The 15,162-nt window shown below is 39.2% G+C and overlaps 1 protein-coding gene across 2 annotated transcripts in view; it reads right to left on the bottom strand.

Annotated features, from left to right (window-relative positions):
• LOC139129404 (uncharacterized) overlaps nucleotides 1-15,162 on the bottom strand; it is a 355,444-nt gene that overhangs the window by 13,020 nt on the left and 327,262 nt on the right. The window contains exons 1-4 of one of the 2 annotated variants that reach the window (XM_070695034.1): nucleotides 9,180-9,336; nucleotides 8,860-9,027; nucleotides 7,598-7,674; nucleotides 5,805-7,053 (exon numbers count right to left, since the gene is read on the bottom strand). In XM_070695034.1, the coding sequence (XP_070551135.1) occupies nucleotides 5,805-7,053; nucleotides 7,598-7,615 (1,267 nt within the window). In that variant the 5' untranslated portion in view covers nucleotides 7,616-7,674; nucleotides 8,860-9,027; nucleotides 9,180-9,336. Of the gene's footprint in view, nucleotides 1-5,804; nucleotides 7,054-7,597; nucleotides 7,675-8,859; nucleotides 9,028-9,179; nucleotides 9,337-15,162 lie in introns of those variants that run through there. The other variant, XM_070695033.1, reaches the window with a different exon arrangement.

Here is a 15,162-nt window from a genome sequence, read left to right as displayed (position 1 = left end):
CTGTACCGATGCCAAGGCAAGTCGGCCATCGATACGGTGGACATAACTTTCATCGTGCTAGCGACGGATAGCCATAGTATTCAGAGTTATTCAGAATATTTACAAATACTAGATTTATGAAGTAAATGCAACGATACGATCGAAACAGTAATTCTCATTCTCAGAGATTCCGTGGCTTTTCAAAATATCACACAAGTTTACGACCGTGGCGTGCGCGAAAGATTCCGTTCGATGACACACAGAGTGTACCTCATTGCATGTACTTTATGCCCACAACGCTGCCGTCACCGGTCTCTACCATGCCGGTGTCAACTCGTTAATCCCGATCTCGGTCGTCAATGTTTTCGTCTTAAGGACTTTGATGTTTGCAGTGACATATATCTCGCCCGTAGATACATCCTAATTTTACTTGACGGAAACTCTGTTTTGAGTGTTGTCTGAGTCAACTTTCGAAGTACATCGAATTCCACAGCGCTGCCATGCATATACAGCTCAACAGTTGATGTCTTCGCTTAGCCTAGCGCTACAGCCTTACGCCGCGCTGCAGGTTTGATTCCGAGCAAGAATTTACGGAATGTTTTTGTATGATGAAGGGAATTTATCGTTGTTAGTCGAATGACTTTATGCTTGTGCCTGTATGTCGCTTTCCCGAAGATTCATGAGATTATACTGTACTCATTTATTCAGTTGAACTTCCGTTGAGGTGAAGATTTCAGGTTTATCGTCAACCGGGATCGCCAGGTACGACGTCCACCATTGAGCCTTACGAGGCGACTCGACTGGATCGGCGGTATCCCCATTCGATTCTCGGGAACAGCTATAGTTTTAGCGACTCGAAATTTCGCTGGACATGCCTTCTATGTTTCCATGTGTGGATTTATCCGGTCACCTTTTTTGCAAAAGTGTCACGAGAGCACGGCATCGATCACGACAAATCGGTCTATGTTCATGTCGCGACCCGCATGTATGAACGGTACCATGCAAGAAAAATGTTCCGGTTGATGACGTACAACAGGGGTAATTCGGATTTCTTATCCGTCCTGTTCTACGTCACACAGGTGGGAATTCGGGCCAGTTCATGTGATAATATATTATATCAGCTTGTGTGTCTTTGTTGTCTTGATTGAGTATTTTCGTCACTTTAAACCCAAAATGCAGAAAACGGACGTATGAAAGATCGAACGTCGTAAATTCAGCGACCGAGTATTTTGCAAGTTTGGATTTAAAATACGTTGACAACAGACTGTACCTTACGATAACATTACGTTCATTAACATTGCATTTTATTCACATGCAACGCGAACACTAACTTGCGACCTGCTGCAGACACAGAAAATGGGTCAAGAGTTCAAATCACGAGAAAAAATAACATTTTTTTCGTAAATTAACATAAGAACAATAGTCGTGGCTGTTTTCGTATACTGAAAATAGATTTGTCTTATTTTGTACCGATGCGCCGACCATCGCAACATTCAGTGTGAGTCTTGGTTCAGGCCTAGACGGCTTATCCTAATCGAAGAAACGGAACGGAACGGAACGGAAGGCCATACAAAATGAAAATTTGTTTCTTTTTTAGCTCCGCTTTCAGCGACGCGGAGCTTATCAAATAGGTTGATTTTCCGTCGTCGTCCGTCGTCGTCGTCGTCCGCCGTCGTCCGTCGTCCGTCAACAATTGCCTTCACCTCTGAAACCGCAAGTCCAATTGCTTTGAAATTTTATATGCAGTTCTCGTGGGGTAACCTTACTTAAGTTTGTTCAAATCGTGGTGAAATTTGCATATTTGTATTTTTGGGGCATTTTTTGGTGTATTTGGTAAAAAAATCTTCTTCTCTGAAACCGCTTGTCCGATTGCTTTGAAATGTGATGTGCAGTTTACCTAGGACGACTTCAGTCAGATTTGTTCAAATCGTGGTGAAATTTGCATATTTGTATGTTTAAGGCAATTTTTGTCATTTTTGGTAAAAAAATCTTTAAAACTCTTCTTCTTCAAAACTACCTGTAAGGTAGCTTTGATATTTGGTACATATGTCCCTAGGGATGATCTTTTTCAGATTCTTTAAATTGTGCAGAAATATGCAAATTTACATTTTTAAGGCAATTTTGGTCATTTTTGGTCAAGAAAATGTATTTCTCAAAATAAACTGGTCTGATAGTTTTGAAATTTGGTATACAGGTTTCTATAGATGAACTAAGTAATATATATTGAATTTCTGATGAAATTTGTAATTTTGTATTTTTGAGGCAGTTTTTGCCATTTTTGGTCAAAAAATGTGTATTTCCAAAACAACTCGTCTGATAGCTTTGAAATTTGGTATATAGGTTTCTATAGATGAACTAAATGATATTTATTGACATTATGATGAAATTTGCAATTTTGAATTTTTGGGGCAATTTTTTCCATTTTTGGTCAAAAAATGTGTTTCTCAAAAAGTACTGGTCTAACAGCTTTGAATTTGGTATACAGGTTTCTATAGATGAACTAAATTTGATTTTTTGAAATTATGATGAAATCTGCAATTTTTATTTTTGGGGCAATTGTTGCCATTTTTGTTCAGAAATTTTATTCTTAAAAAAACTACACATCAGATAGCTTTGGTTGACATGTTCTTTAGGGATGATCCGATGTGATATATTCAAAGTCTGATAAAATCTTCAATTGTGTATTTTTGCAGCTATTTTAGCCACTTTTTCTGGCCATTGCATTGAGCTATCAAAGATTTCCAACTTCTTCATCAACATGTGTCAAAAATAGTTATTCTCTACATAAACACAGAGGAGCTATATCGGCCACTAGGTCGCTTGGTTTCTTTTTTTGCGATGCGTGTGTGACAGTATAGCGTACATTCAAGTTTGCTTGCGTATACTTTGCTTTATAAAGGAAAATGAGGGCAACTCCACACATCGGCTCTACCAAGTTTGTTTAATATTACGATATGGTGAATAAAAGGATCATTGCATTTATTTTGTGTGGAATACATGGCAAGACACCGGTGAATCGATAGTGCTTTTACCCAAGTCATGTGATCTTTGTCCCTGGTAAACCGGTTTGTTGATTGAGTGATTCGTCTTAACGGTATTGCAGAATTTAAAATGGGGTTCCTTCATCAGTCGCTCTCTTGTTTTGTATCCCCTCCGCTTGGTTGTGTGATTTAGTCATCTTCGTCCTCGAAGAGGAGAAGCCAGATTCGTTATTGAGAGAGTTAGCCACTATTGACTGACTGTATAGTGAGCGATCCGATGTGTGGTGTCATATTATAATTAACATGACTCAGCATCGACCGAAGTTTCTGGACGCTTATACGGATATTTGTTTTAGGGCATATTTTGAGCTTTGCTAGTGCTCGTTATGTTAACAGTAAATGTTGTACTAATCTGACAACGATTAGTTTGTTTTAGGCATTTAAATCGATTATCCGAACTTTTGGTTTTGTGTCAATTTTCATGGACTTTTTAATAGATTTAGGGTCGATATTGGTGCCTGCTTTCCGGTGTTTGAAAAGCATGTTGTGAAGGGCTGTTTCGAGAAATAAATCTTATTTCTCTGTGTTTAGCCATTCCCAGAGTTCATGGTTTCGTTAACGATATTTGTTGTAAACTGCCTTTGAAATCGGTTTGGTCTGAGGAGAGTATTGGTTTATATAATTCATGCTGCCGACTTTGATTACTTATATATATGGCAGCTTTCTCAGTTTTTGATTTTCTTAGCCAAATGATGCCTTTTGTATCGCTCAGCAATCTTTTTAGTTTGGTTGATTGTAGTACCAATTCGATGGCAGATTGCATCTTGGTTTTATACGATAAGTTGTGGCGTAAATGGAGACAAATTAAGCAATAAAAAAAAATCAGAGTCTCGTTGTTAAAACCGCTATCGTGAAACCTTTTAACGGTTTCAGCGATGTGGGCAAAGTGTGTTTGAATTAACTCACCGGACTTTTCTGTTGTTGTTCCGGATATCGACGGAATGCTTACTCCTTCACATCGGTCAAAATTACATAACGAGCTATGATTTTGTAAGAAGGATTTGTTTTCAAATTAGATGCTCGTTTTATAGAGGAGTGTCGTTAGAAAATGACTCGAGGGTTGATCCAAGAAGTAAGCTCAACTGCAGTGATTTTTTGTTCACTCAGGCTCTCCTGTGTTGATAGAGTCCTCCCTTATGTGCTCAGTCTAAGCGAGCAGACCGTACATACGGAGACATCGCCAGCTGTGCTCGTCTCAGACTGGTTTGACGAGACTTTGAGCTTGTTCTATTTGTTGCTAGGCAGGATGTGATTACAGGTTTGAGTATATTTACATTACGTCAACGTCAAAGTGACCATTATTTGATAGGTAAATTGGTTTCAGGCACTAAACTTTGATGAAGTTTATTTTATCCCAATGGTTTCCAAGTAAGAGCCACGGTTAAAATATGTATATATTTTGTGCACAAAGATAATGGTTGAAATGATCCATGTTTTTGCTTGTTTTTTACTGCGTCACATATGAGGAAGTCAATGGATACCCCGGAGGGTATTCTCGTGTTTGCTAGCCCTCGACTTAGATCCCACACGGTCTTTTCATAAAATGGAGTGTCCGTGCTTGTAACGTGACCTAAGAAAGCAATCAATACGCAAGCAAACTTGAATGTACGCCATACTGTCACACATGCATCGCAAAAAAAAAAATAGAAAAAAAATTTCACTTTATATGGCCTTCCGTTCCGTTCCGTTCCGTCCCGTTTCTTCGATTAGGGTAAGCCGTCATGGACCCTCGAGAAAATCTATGGTACAGTGAGGTTACAGGCGCTCCTTTTGAATGAAGGATAGTGTGGGTGTTATTGTGCCAGTAAACAAGCAGTTTTGAAATAATGCAGACTTTGGATGTTTTGCAACTGTGATCAACTGTTTTGCAGAGTGTGTTGCCCGATCCAGCGAGAGCTTGAAACGCTGACACTGCTTGTTGCATTTGATGTCAACTATCGTCTGAGTCACCAGGAGACATTCCACTGTTATTTTGAACGTCTTGCTGTACATCGATAGAACATCCTCCTCTGTTACAGGCCAAACTTTGGCAAAGAATATCTGACATACCGTTACTGTGAGGAAGTGTCAATTTATTTGTGTATGAACGAATGTTAGCTTCATTTTAAAGAGCAGTGTGTCGCGTCTCAACTCCCGCTGAATCAGGCAAAAGTGCACGGTGCGCCGTTGCCCTAATGCAATGATTTGTGTACATCAAACGCAAATGAGCTGCTTCAGAGGTGTTTTGCATCATTGACCCCAACATATTTTCACCGAGAGGTGAGTTACAGACCCATACTTTTATCTGTGTATCGTAATTCGGACTTCGGTCTTTGAAACAAAGCGGACTGTTTCAGATAAAGTTTAGATCGGTACGTTTAAATGCACCGACTGGGCAATTTTCGAAAATGCTGGTTTAGGGGCTCTCGTCCAATCAGAATGACGCATGGTAGCATGATATAATATAATTCCAGTTTTACACTATATGACATCTCGTATGCTAATATACATAAATTACGCAAAAGGCGAAGGGTCGGAAAATAACCATCTAGGATTCCGTACACACACACACACCCACACACACACACACACGCGCGCACACACACATGTATATATATATATATATATATATATATATATATATATATATATATATATATATATATATATATATATATATATATATATATATATATATATATATATGGTTGTGTGAGCGTGTCTGTGTGTCTGTGTGTGGCACTCGTGCGTGTGTGTGTGTATGGTAACATAAGACCTTCTTGACAGAAGTATCACTTAAATTACCTTGTGTTCCTCGACCAACATGAGGGATGCGAGCAATGTGTCTTTTTAACGCTTCGTAAAGTTCTTCACAAGGTTCATTGGTTGGTCTTTTAGCAGATATGAGGGAACTGATATCTTTCGCTGCTGAAACAGCAATCTCATAAGTATCAATTTTTTTCTCTAACATTTCCTGGAACGCCTTTTCGCCCTTCATATCTACCATAAGATTTTCTCCGTATGGCGCAAGATAATTCCTAATCATATATTTGAAATCAGGACTCTCTGGCAACAACAATGGAACTCCGAGTGATAGCGCCAACGAAACCGACGGATCCGAAATATGGGTATCTGCATTACATAGTACCAAATGACTGTGCAGTAGTTCTTTCTCGAGTTGACTTCGAGTAAAACAGCGTTTCGGAACAACCTCAATTTTGGATGACGAAATTTCCTCCAGTATATCTTCCTCCTTTTCGCAGATATCGCCGATAATTTTGAGCACTATTTCTAATTTGCCTTTGTAGGTATGCGCGACACGTTCTAATACCTTAACCATTACTTTGAGACATGAACGTTTTCTGGATTGTACGAGTGTAACAATTTTAAATATCATGTCGACATTTAGTTTTACATAAGATTTAGACACGTGGCCGAACTTCGGTTGAGCATGACAGAGTTTGATCGACTGGCATCCTTCATATTCTGATTCGAAGTAATCGTGAGCGCGTTTCCCTATATCGAGGACATGTGGCTTTTTAAGCAATTCTAAAGGTTCCTCTCCTATATGCATCTCTGAAAGTTCCTGAATTCGCATCGATAGCTCTCTCTTATCGCGCGAAATCATTTCCGGTGTGATCGAATCTGGTTCCCACACGTTTATGAAGTACAGCTCGGCGTCGCCAAAGACATCTTTTTTTAATTTTCGCGCCTCCTCAGCTGTTGTAAGGGAGTAAGCAAACAGTATTTTTACTTCGCTTGCTAACTGCTTTAGATTTGGATAGAAGTGATCATGTAAGTAAATGAAATCTGCCTCTGGAATCAAGTCATTACGAAGTAACTTTTCGAATCTTCGCTGTTTTGGTTTAGGATATTTCAATTGGACTTTGAAAAATTTCGCCTCTTTTTCGTCGTCCGCGTTACTGCGTACTACCGTTGAATAGATGTTATGGATCTCAAAATCACTGAGAACCTTAGCGAGCAAGCGATTGATTGCCGGGATTCCATCACTACATGCCGAGCCCCAACTTTCGTTTACGATCAAAGCTGAAACCTGCAATGGAGATGTTTTCAAAGAGACCACAGGTGGTAAGTTTTGTTAAATTTTGATCGATGCACACAATATTCTCCTAAAATCAACAAACAACTCATCACAATTTATGTTTATATGCAAACAAATTAAACGAATATAAGATGATGGATCAAAAGCCATTGAGATATAAACATCAAGAGACAGAGTATGCGATATATTGTCAGGAAGTCATACATACATACATACATACATACATACATACATACATACATACATACATACATACATACAGACAGACAGACAGACAGACAGACAGACAGACAGACAGACAGACAGACAGACAGACAGACAGGCAGGCATGAACAGATAGACAGGCACAGACAGACAGAGAGACATACAGCCACAGAGATATAACATGACAAACGGACAGACGGACAGACAGGTAAGATAGATAGATAGATAGATAGATAGATAGATAGATAGATAGATAGATAGATAGCGTTTGTACAACTGAATTCGTATATATGCGTAAGGAAAACCTGAAACATATATGAACGATATTTACCTTATCTGAAACTGACATACTCGAAATATGATGATGTTTCTGGTACTCTGAGCTTTAACAACTCCGAGGGATCGAGGCTGAAAATCAATGAACGAATATTGCAATGGAATAACAAATAGTCCTGTCACGTTTAAGTAAACAACGATGGTGGGGAGGTATCCTGATCCAAAAATTACACTATCTAATGCCAATTGAAGCATAGACAATGCACAAGGTTCCGTGAAAACTTCAGGTATAAAGTCAAATTGACAAAGCATGATGCATGTCAATCCAAATATAATTAACGGGGTAAGAGTTACAAGACATAGCAAAATTTACAAGTCTTGCACCGATTATATAACTGACATGATGTTAAAAATAAGCTTTGCTAATATTTTACAAATTTTAAACAACAATACTACATTAAAGGTCCAAATTACCTGATTATGTATTAAATCTTTGGTCCAAGGACAAACAATTTTTAAAATGTTCTTTTCCAATTTCCTTTTCAACGATGTTTAAGGATTTGATGTATAGGCGACAAAGAAACTACTTAAAATTTATGCTAAAAAATTAAAGGCGGTAAAACTAGCATTCATTTTCTAACTGCCAAAACGCTAGCAGAATGTATAGACTGTTTAACGTCTGATTCACCTATTACCACCAGGGCATGGCGCCGAGTAGAAATGATATACGTCGTACAAAATGTGTAGCCTTTACGGCAAAATGTTCCAATTGAATTTTCCAAGAAGAAATCCGACAGCTTGTAATATATATGTGCGATATCGGACGACAAAGTAATCCTATAGGCTCCCTGACCTTCAGAATGAAGTCTCAGACATGTTCAAACTTCTCCAGTCACCGATGCGTGAATCAGCAGCTCAGCTTTAAGTAGGATGCGGCTCGGGGACATATATTTTTACAATTCTTTTCTCATCTACCACTTGTGATGGCTCATTTTGAAGCCCTTGGTGTAAGAAAACCTTAATTTACTGAGTTAGTTTTTCTAGAATCTAAAATTTTTATTATTCCCCATGGAGCTAACTAATTTTATTCTCTGTTTGAGAAGTGTCAAATGTAAGGGTTCACCGTAATTTATTACGGTATATTTTACGTAATTTATTACGCTGTCAACCTGACAAACCGATACGGACGCATGTGTTCTCGCGTTGCTAGGCAAAGTTGAATAACCGCCTTGCCTAATACCGGCCACGACCCATATCTGCTACATCTGGTTGATGTGGTTACATCTGACAAACAGAAACCTAGTGATGGAGTGTTACCAAAGATTTTTTTTCAAGTATAATGTGGCCTTCCTTGTAAATTCAACACAAGAGTGAACAGCTAAACTTTAGATAGAAACCTAGTGCCCAGTGCACGAGACAGCACAGTTCTCAGTCAAAACAAATTAGTTTTGGCGTTGGTATCCCTTAAACTCTGCCACACCAGTCCTGTCGACAAAACCAAAATGGGTATTATTCTTTCGTCATATATTAAAACTTATAAAACGGCAAGCGAAGAAAATTGTTTTTGTTCAAGTCCTTACATACAGGACAAGTCCATGTGTACATTGAAAAATTGTCATTGAAGTGATATATTCTACCTGTTGTCGTTTATAAAACGTCAGGTGTTCTATTGACCCCACACACTCTATCACAGACATCTCAATTAATTTTGAGAGCTCAGTGTATGAGGAAAAGACAAGCCTTCCTTTGAAGCTGGAAGTTATTTAGAGCTTTTGACGTTGACAATTTATGGCGGTGTGGAGTAGTATAATATATGTGTATGACTGGGATACTTACCTGAAAAACTACAGGGAGGGGAATTCCCTCCCCTCCCTGTAGCTCCCTTCCATAACACAACATGTCGCTACATGTCAGTGCGGTAGCCATAGCAACCCCCCTGCTGGAACGGGTTCCACTGATATATGTAACAGATGGTGATCTAAAAATAATTCAGTGGGGAATTCCCCTGACATGTCTATACACGCAGCCACATCACACACAGCTGTCTGACCTATTTATAAACACACAACATGTATAGACATGTACGGGGAATTCCGTGGGAAATTCCGTGGGAAATTCACCATCAAACTAGTCTATATAAAGGGGCTTTTACCCCCTTCGGAACTAGTGTTGTCAGTCAGTCGACAGAAGCATGTGGATTTTTTCCTACTGCATGACTGAGGTGTGAATTTCCGGTAGTTTTTTTTCTGAACTCGGAGTTCCTATCAGTACAAACTTGCTCACGCGATAGATAAAATTTTAGAAATTTCCTCTGAACTTAAATATGACGGAAGACCATTACTTCAAACAATATGAGACGTTTTAGATAAATGGTACTGATATCTAACGTGTAAGTAGTTGTATCTTTTTTAACAAATGAAATGTTGCCGGAACTACTTACTTCCTGAGTACGAGTAAAAATATCTAAATCTTTTGGATCTTTATGAATAGTTATGAAAATAGTGCAAGGTGTTCTTGAGTCTGTTTTTATAGCAATATTTCCAAGTAAATCATCAAACTTGTCTCCTGTACCTAATTTATACATTTGATAACAACTGTACCATGTTCAATTATTTTCATATTATCAGTCATCTGTTGATTGGCAGTCTGTAAAGTTAATTCAGCTGTCTCCTTCCCCATACTCTTCAGACCCAGTTTCTTTAAAGTTGTGTCCCAAAATAAACTTACTGGAATCCTGCTAGCTGTATATGAACAATAATTCTCCCCATTATTTATCCACCTTCGCAGTGTATTATCTGTCTTCATTATCGTATTAAGAGGACTAATTTTAAGGTGAATCGGTATACCGAGTAGTGTAATGTATGGGTTATTAGGTTTAAGATAAAGGCGAAAATCAGACAATTTATATTTGTTAACATTGCTATCAAAATAAATCACATTTGGAGTTCCTGGCAGTTCAGCAACACCTCCTGCAATTTCACTATCCAATATATCTAAGATGTTACTTGTAATAATATACAATCATGGCTTCCGCTATAGGAATGACAGTTCTTAGTGCTGTATTAAATGCAACGGCATTCACAGGAGGAAATATTATCGGACAAAAGCTTTCCGGGAATGGTGACGCTCTTATTGAAGAGAAAGTCCGACATGATAAAGCATTAGAAAAATTTGAACATGATCGTGCCGTCTGGTCAGAAAAAAGATTACTCCAAGCTGATTGGGAAAGAGAAAATCAAGCAAAGGACGCGCATGCTGCAGCTGAGTTAAGAGATACAGATGCAGAAATCCTGGAAGAAGCAGCAGCGGTGGCGCAAGCCAACTCTGCGTCAGGCCGTTCCGAAGGGTCAGTTCAATTCTCAGATTATTATCAGCCAGTCAAGAGCAAAAGAAATATGAAATGATTTATATTGCAGGAGGATTCGTCGTAGGATGGTTTATACTTCGCTAGCTTTGCTACTGCGTTAGCTACAATAATTCAATGCAAAAGCTAATTGGCCAGTTATTGAAATTGACCATGTTTCCATCCTGATCTGTTATCCAAATACGCATTGAACTCATATGGTCTGAACCTTTTCTCAATGGCATGGAAATTGAGCCGTTTTTAAAATCATAGGTGACCTTTTCACTTATTTCTTTGGTATCCCGGATGGGAAGTATTTGTAAATAGTCCAATACTTTCCCCTGTATGTATTCGCCGGAGCCAAATGAAACATAATTTCCAGTAACATCAACGACATCTGAATGAACTATGTATTTAGTAACTGTTAAGAAATCTGCTGTCTTCGGACTCATAGTACTTTTTTCCACAGGGTTGTCCTCATTTTTATCTGAAAAGCCGACGAGGTTAGCGAAGTTACCTGTAGCATTAAAAAATACTTTAACATCTTTAGCCAAAGTTAGAAGAACGCGGTTTGTCGGCAGATGTTTTTCAAATTTGATTTTCGGCTGCAACCCAATTTCTTTATTGAGTGTATCAATATTGTAGTTACCTTGACGTATTAATTTAGTCTTCTTCGGTTGTCCATTTTCTTGATATTTTATTATCATATTTGACCTCGTTATGTTATACCATGAATTAAAGAGTGAACACTGTAAAAGTCTTATCTTCGTAAACTGTGATATGTCAATGCAAGGGTCAAAATTAACAGTAACCGGTTTGCCTGTTTTGCTTTCAATCCAAATGATCATACTTACTGTATGTATATACATTACAAAGTATAAGGTTCTGCAGGAATAATATTTTTCTGTTCAAGGAGATCTTTGGTTGCAACCGCGGCAGCAGTCGCTCCATCTAATTTTAGCCACCGAGTCAAATTTGGTCGACTCGGATCGCCCATATCAATTTTCAGAAATTTGCTGGAGATCATTAGATATCCCATCGTAAGTCCAGCGATTACAATACCATCGTACATTGTGTTTACAACTGTTTTAGTATCCATGATTGCTGATAAGTATATAAAATAGAGAAATAAAATAATTACGGAATCGGAACCATTCCAGCAGGGGTTCCGAAGGTCCTTACGGAGTTAATCCATCTCATACAATGTAGAGGGGCTGGGACTTGGTTCCGTTCCGGAGGGAGAAAACTTACTTTCTGCTACGGGCTCTGTTTTCGTCGCTTTTTGAAGCGGCTCACCTTTCCAATCTGGACTCGGTCGCTTAAGAGGACAAATATGTCAAGCACACCCCAATATAGTCCTAATGCAGTCAATGAAACTCCTATAATTCCTAAAACAAGATAACATTTATTATACCAGCTATCACACTGTTGTGGTGGTACGTCCCGAAAGGGGCTTATACAGTTTGCCGCTACCGCATCGCTATCCCTTCGGAACGCATTAGTCATTGCTTCCCGCTTCATCTTCTTGTTTTGCCTGTTCCATTCCGCTAGTCGCTTGCCCGCAGCAACTCTCCCTGGATGCTTCGGCGGTAATGTAATTTTCTCTATATTGCGCTGTGGCTCCGTTCCGATAGGGTTCCGAATGGTAGTCGTCTGAGGTGACGGAGTCGTTTCCGTTTGCTGAGTCGTTTCCGTCTGCTGAGTCGGTGTTGGAACCGTTTGGGATGCTTGCGAAGTTGAATCCATTTATTTCAGGTATTATATTAAACCCGATTTTTTTAAAATCTAAATGTTTACCCGTAATTAAACCAGTAGAAACCAGAGCAAGTGTGGGCCCCACATGTAGGCTATCCGTCCTGATAATTGTTTTATTTCACTGTTTAGAATAAAATCCTTTTTAAGATCAGTGGCATAGTTTGTTCGATCATCGATTGGAACTACCTGACTTATTGCACGGGCTCCTAGATCTATGAAACTTTGAGTGATAGTATCACTTATAAGAGAACTGTATTTTGCTTCATACATTTTGAAGGCTTTATTTACCGTTTCATCTCCCCATTTTTCTACGTCAGCAACTGAAATCTCCTTGCCAAAAATAACTTACTTTGACCATTTGCGATGACACAGAGTATTTTTTCACGCTTTGTCTCTATTATGGATCGAGCGTCCGACGCTGCGGTTGGTAGTGCCCCTTCGGAACCGTTCCGATAGGGCGCTGTCGTATTTGCCGCTGCCGATGTCTTTATTAAATTCTCCATTGTTTGCAGTATGTTATCTATTCTTAGTAAAAAATAAAAAATCCTTCGGAAAATATGATCAAATCTATATAATATATTATCTACTCTTAGTAAAAAAATAAATACACGTTTAAACCTGAATCCGAAATATAGTATTAACATAGTCTGGAATGTCAGTACCCCTAACGGAACAATTCCGATTCCGAAGTATGAAAAATTCTCCTCCATTAAAATCTATCTGTATATAGAAACATGAATCATGAGTACAGACTTATTCCCAGTTGCTTTTCAATTGAATAAGACGAGCGTACCGACAGTACAGCATGCTGATATTCCTTCCAAACCGAACGACATAAAACGTATTCTCATGGACTTAGAAATATATGTAACGCCAACAGATAAATTTACTTTTCATCCGCGGGATATATTTAAAGATAATGTAATCACTCATCGAACAGCTAAAGAAAGTAATATATGGCTGGGCGGCCCACACATGAAATACTGGGACCAGCAATTAAATTTCGCCGTATGGTGCAGCACTACTGGTTGTGGTATATCATTCGCCCATCTCTTTTATAAGAATTTTCCGCCGCAAATACGATCATTCTGTCGTTTTCATGTATACTTTACAGTACGTCGGATCCTTCATGAAATGGGCGTTGCACTTCCAGACGATGGAGGGATCTTCAAAGCCGGCGACAATCCATACAATCTCGTCCAATATGAACTTCTCTGTACAGAATTTGCAAATATAAGTCCCACGAAGTCCGAATTTCGATATCGCAAAGGTCAAAACTTAGGTCTTGGCTATGGTTATGAATACTATACTAATCGAGGGCCCGTTTCACAGCCTGCAGCAATATACAATGGTCATGACTTTTTCCTCTCCGCCGACAGTGGCGTTTTCTATACACATACCATTTTTGGAAAGAAAAAACATGTACTGCCCGATAAAGACCAACCACATTATTATTTCTTCCGAAATGATGGACCTGACGGACAATACAATAGTTTCGTCCCTCTGAAGGGAGAATCGGGACTAACAAAGGCCGGTCACGCGTGTTTCATTACCCGGAAGCTGCGAATTTTAGCGGTGAGGAAAGAAATGAACAAACGAACCCGCGAGACTGTCTCAGCTGTGCGAGATTTGGCGCGATTTCTAGCGAGAGTTGAATGTTGAGTTCGCTTTCCCGCCTTTCGGGAACGTCGCTTTCCATATACGGTATGTCAACTCACATTCGGAGAGCCGAATAATATCCGAAGATATCCGATCTTTAGTTGGGCAAGACAACATGGCGGCTGCCGTAGCTGATTTTGGGATACGAACGTTCGACCAGCACATCAGTAACCCACGTAACCCACGTCTCGTTGTTTGCGTCAAGGTAATATTATGATCGTTGGCGTGTAATTTATTCCATTTTTGAACAATATAATCATTTTTTTATAACTTCAAACCGATTTTTTATTGATTGTGTGTGAGTGAATGATCGAATGCGTACCGTGTGATTGCTTCGGGTTTTGCTTGTGTTCATCGGGTTTTGATTTTCGTCCCGAAGGTGTGAGCAATTGAGATGTAATCTCCATGGTCACGGCGTCTGTCAGCTGACCGGCAAGGCGCGAAGTATGAATTGTATTTGAAAATGTCTTCGTCTTACCATTATGAGTTCCACCAAAATTTGATTTCTCAACGGTGCAGAATTGTGCATCTAAATTTCGCGGCACAACTTATCTGTGTAAAGATTACTCAGTTGATTTAAATTTGTGTTTTTCGGTGGAAGTTGACAATGATGAGGGAACAATGCACCCGACAAAGTTTTGCAAAGACTGCAAACGTTGTGTGGACACTGCCAAACAAAGCCGGAAAGCCGGGAAATGCTATAGACCAGGGACTCAGGTATTTGAATGGGAGAAGCACCCGAGAATAGGAAGTTGCCTCGTATGTAATTCGCTGTGTACTCCAGGCAGAAAAGGAAAACATCAAAAAACAGAGGTAGCAATTGGGCGATTCAGCCAAGGTACAGAAGACCACTGGTACAACTT

The sequence above is a fragment of the Ptychodera flava genome, chromosome 3 (assembly GCF_041260155.1).
Source record: "Ptychodera flava strain L36383 chromosome 3, AS_Pfla_20210202, whole genome shotgun sequence".
Taxonomy (NCBI): domain Eukaryota; kingdom Metazoa; phylum Hemichordata; class Enteropneusta; family Ptychoderidae; genus Ptychodera; species Ptychodera flava.
The sequence above is the reverse complement of the archived record's forward strand: the minus strand, read 5'-3'. Positions and strand labels throughout refer to the sequence as shown.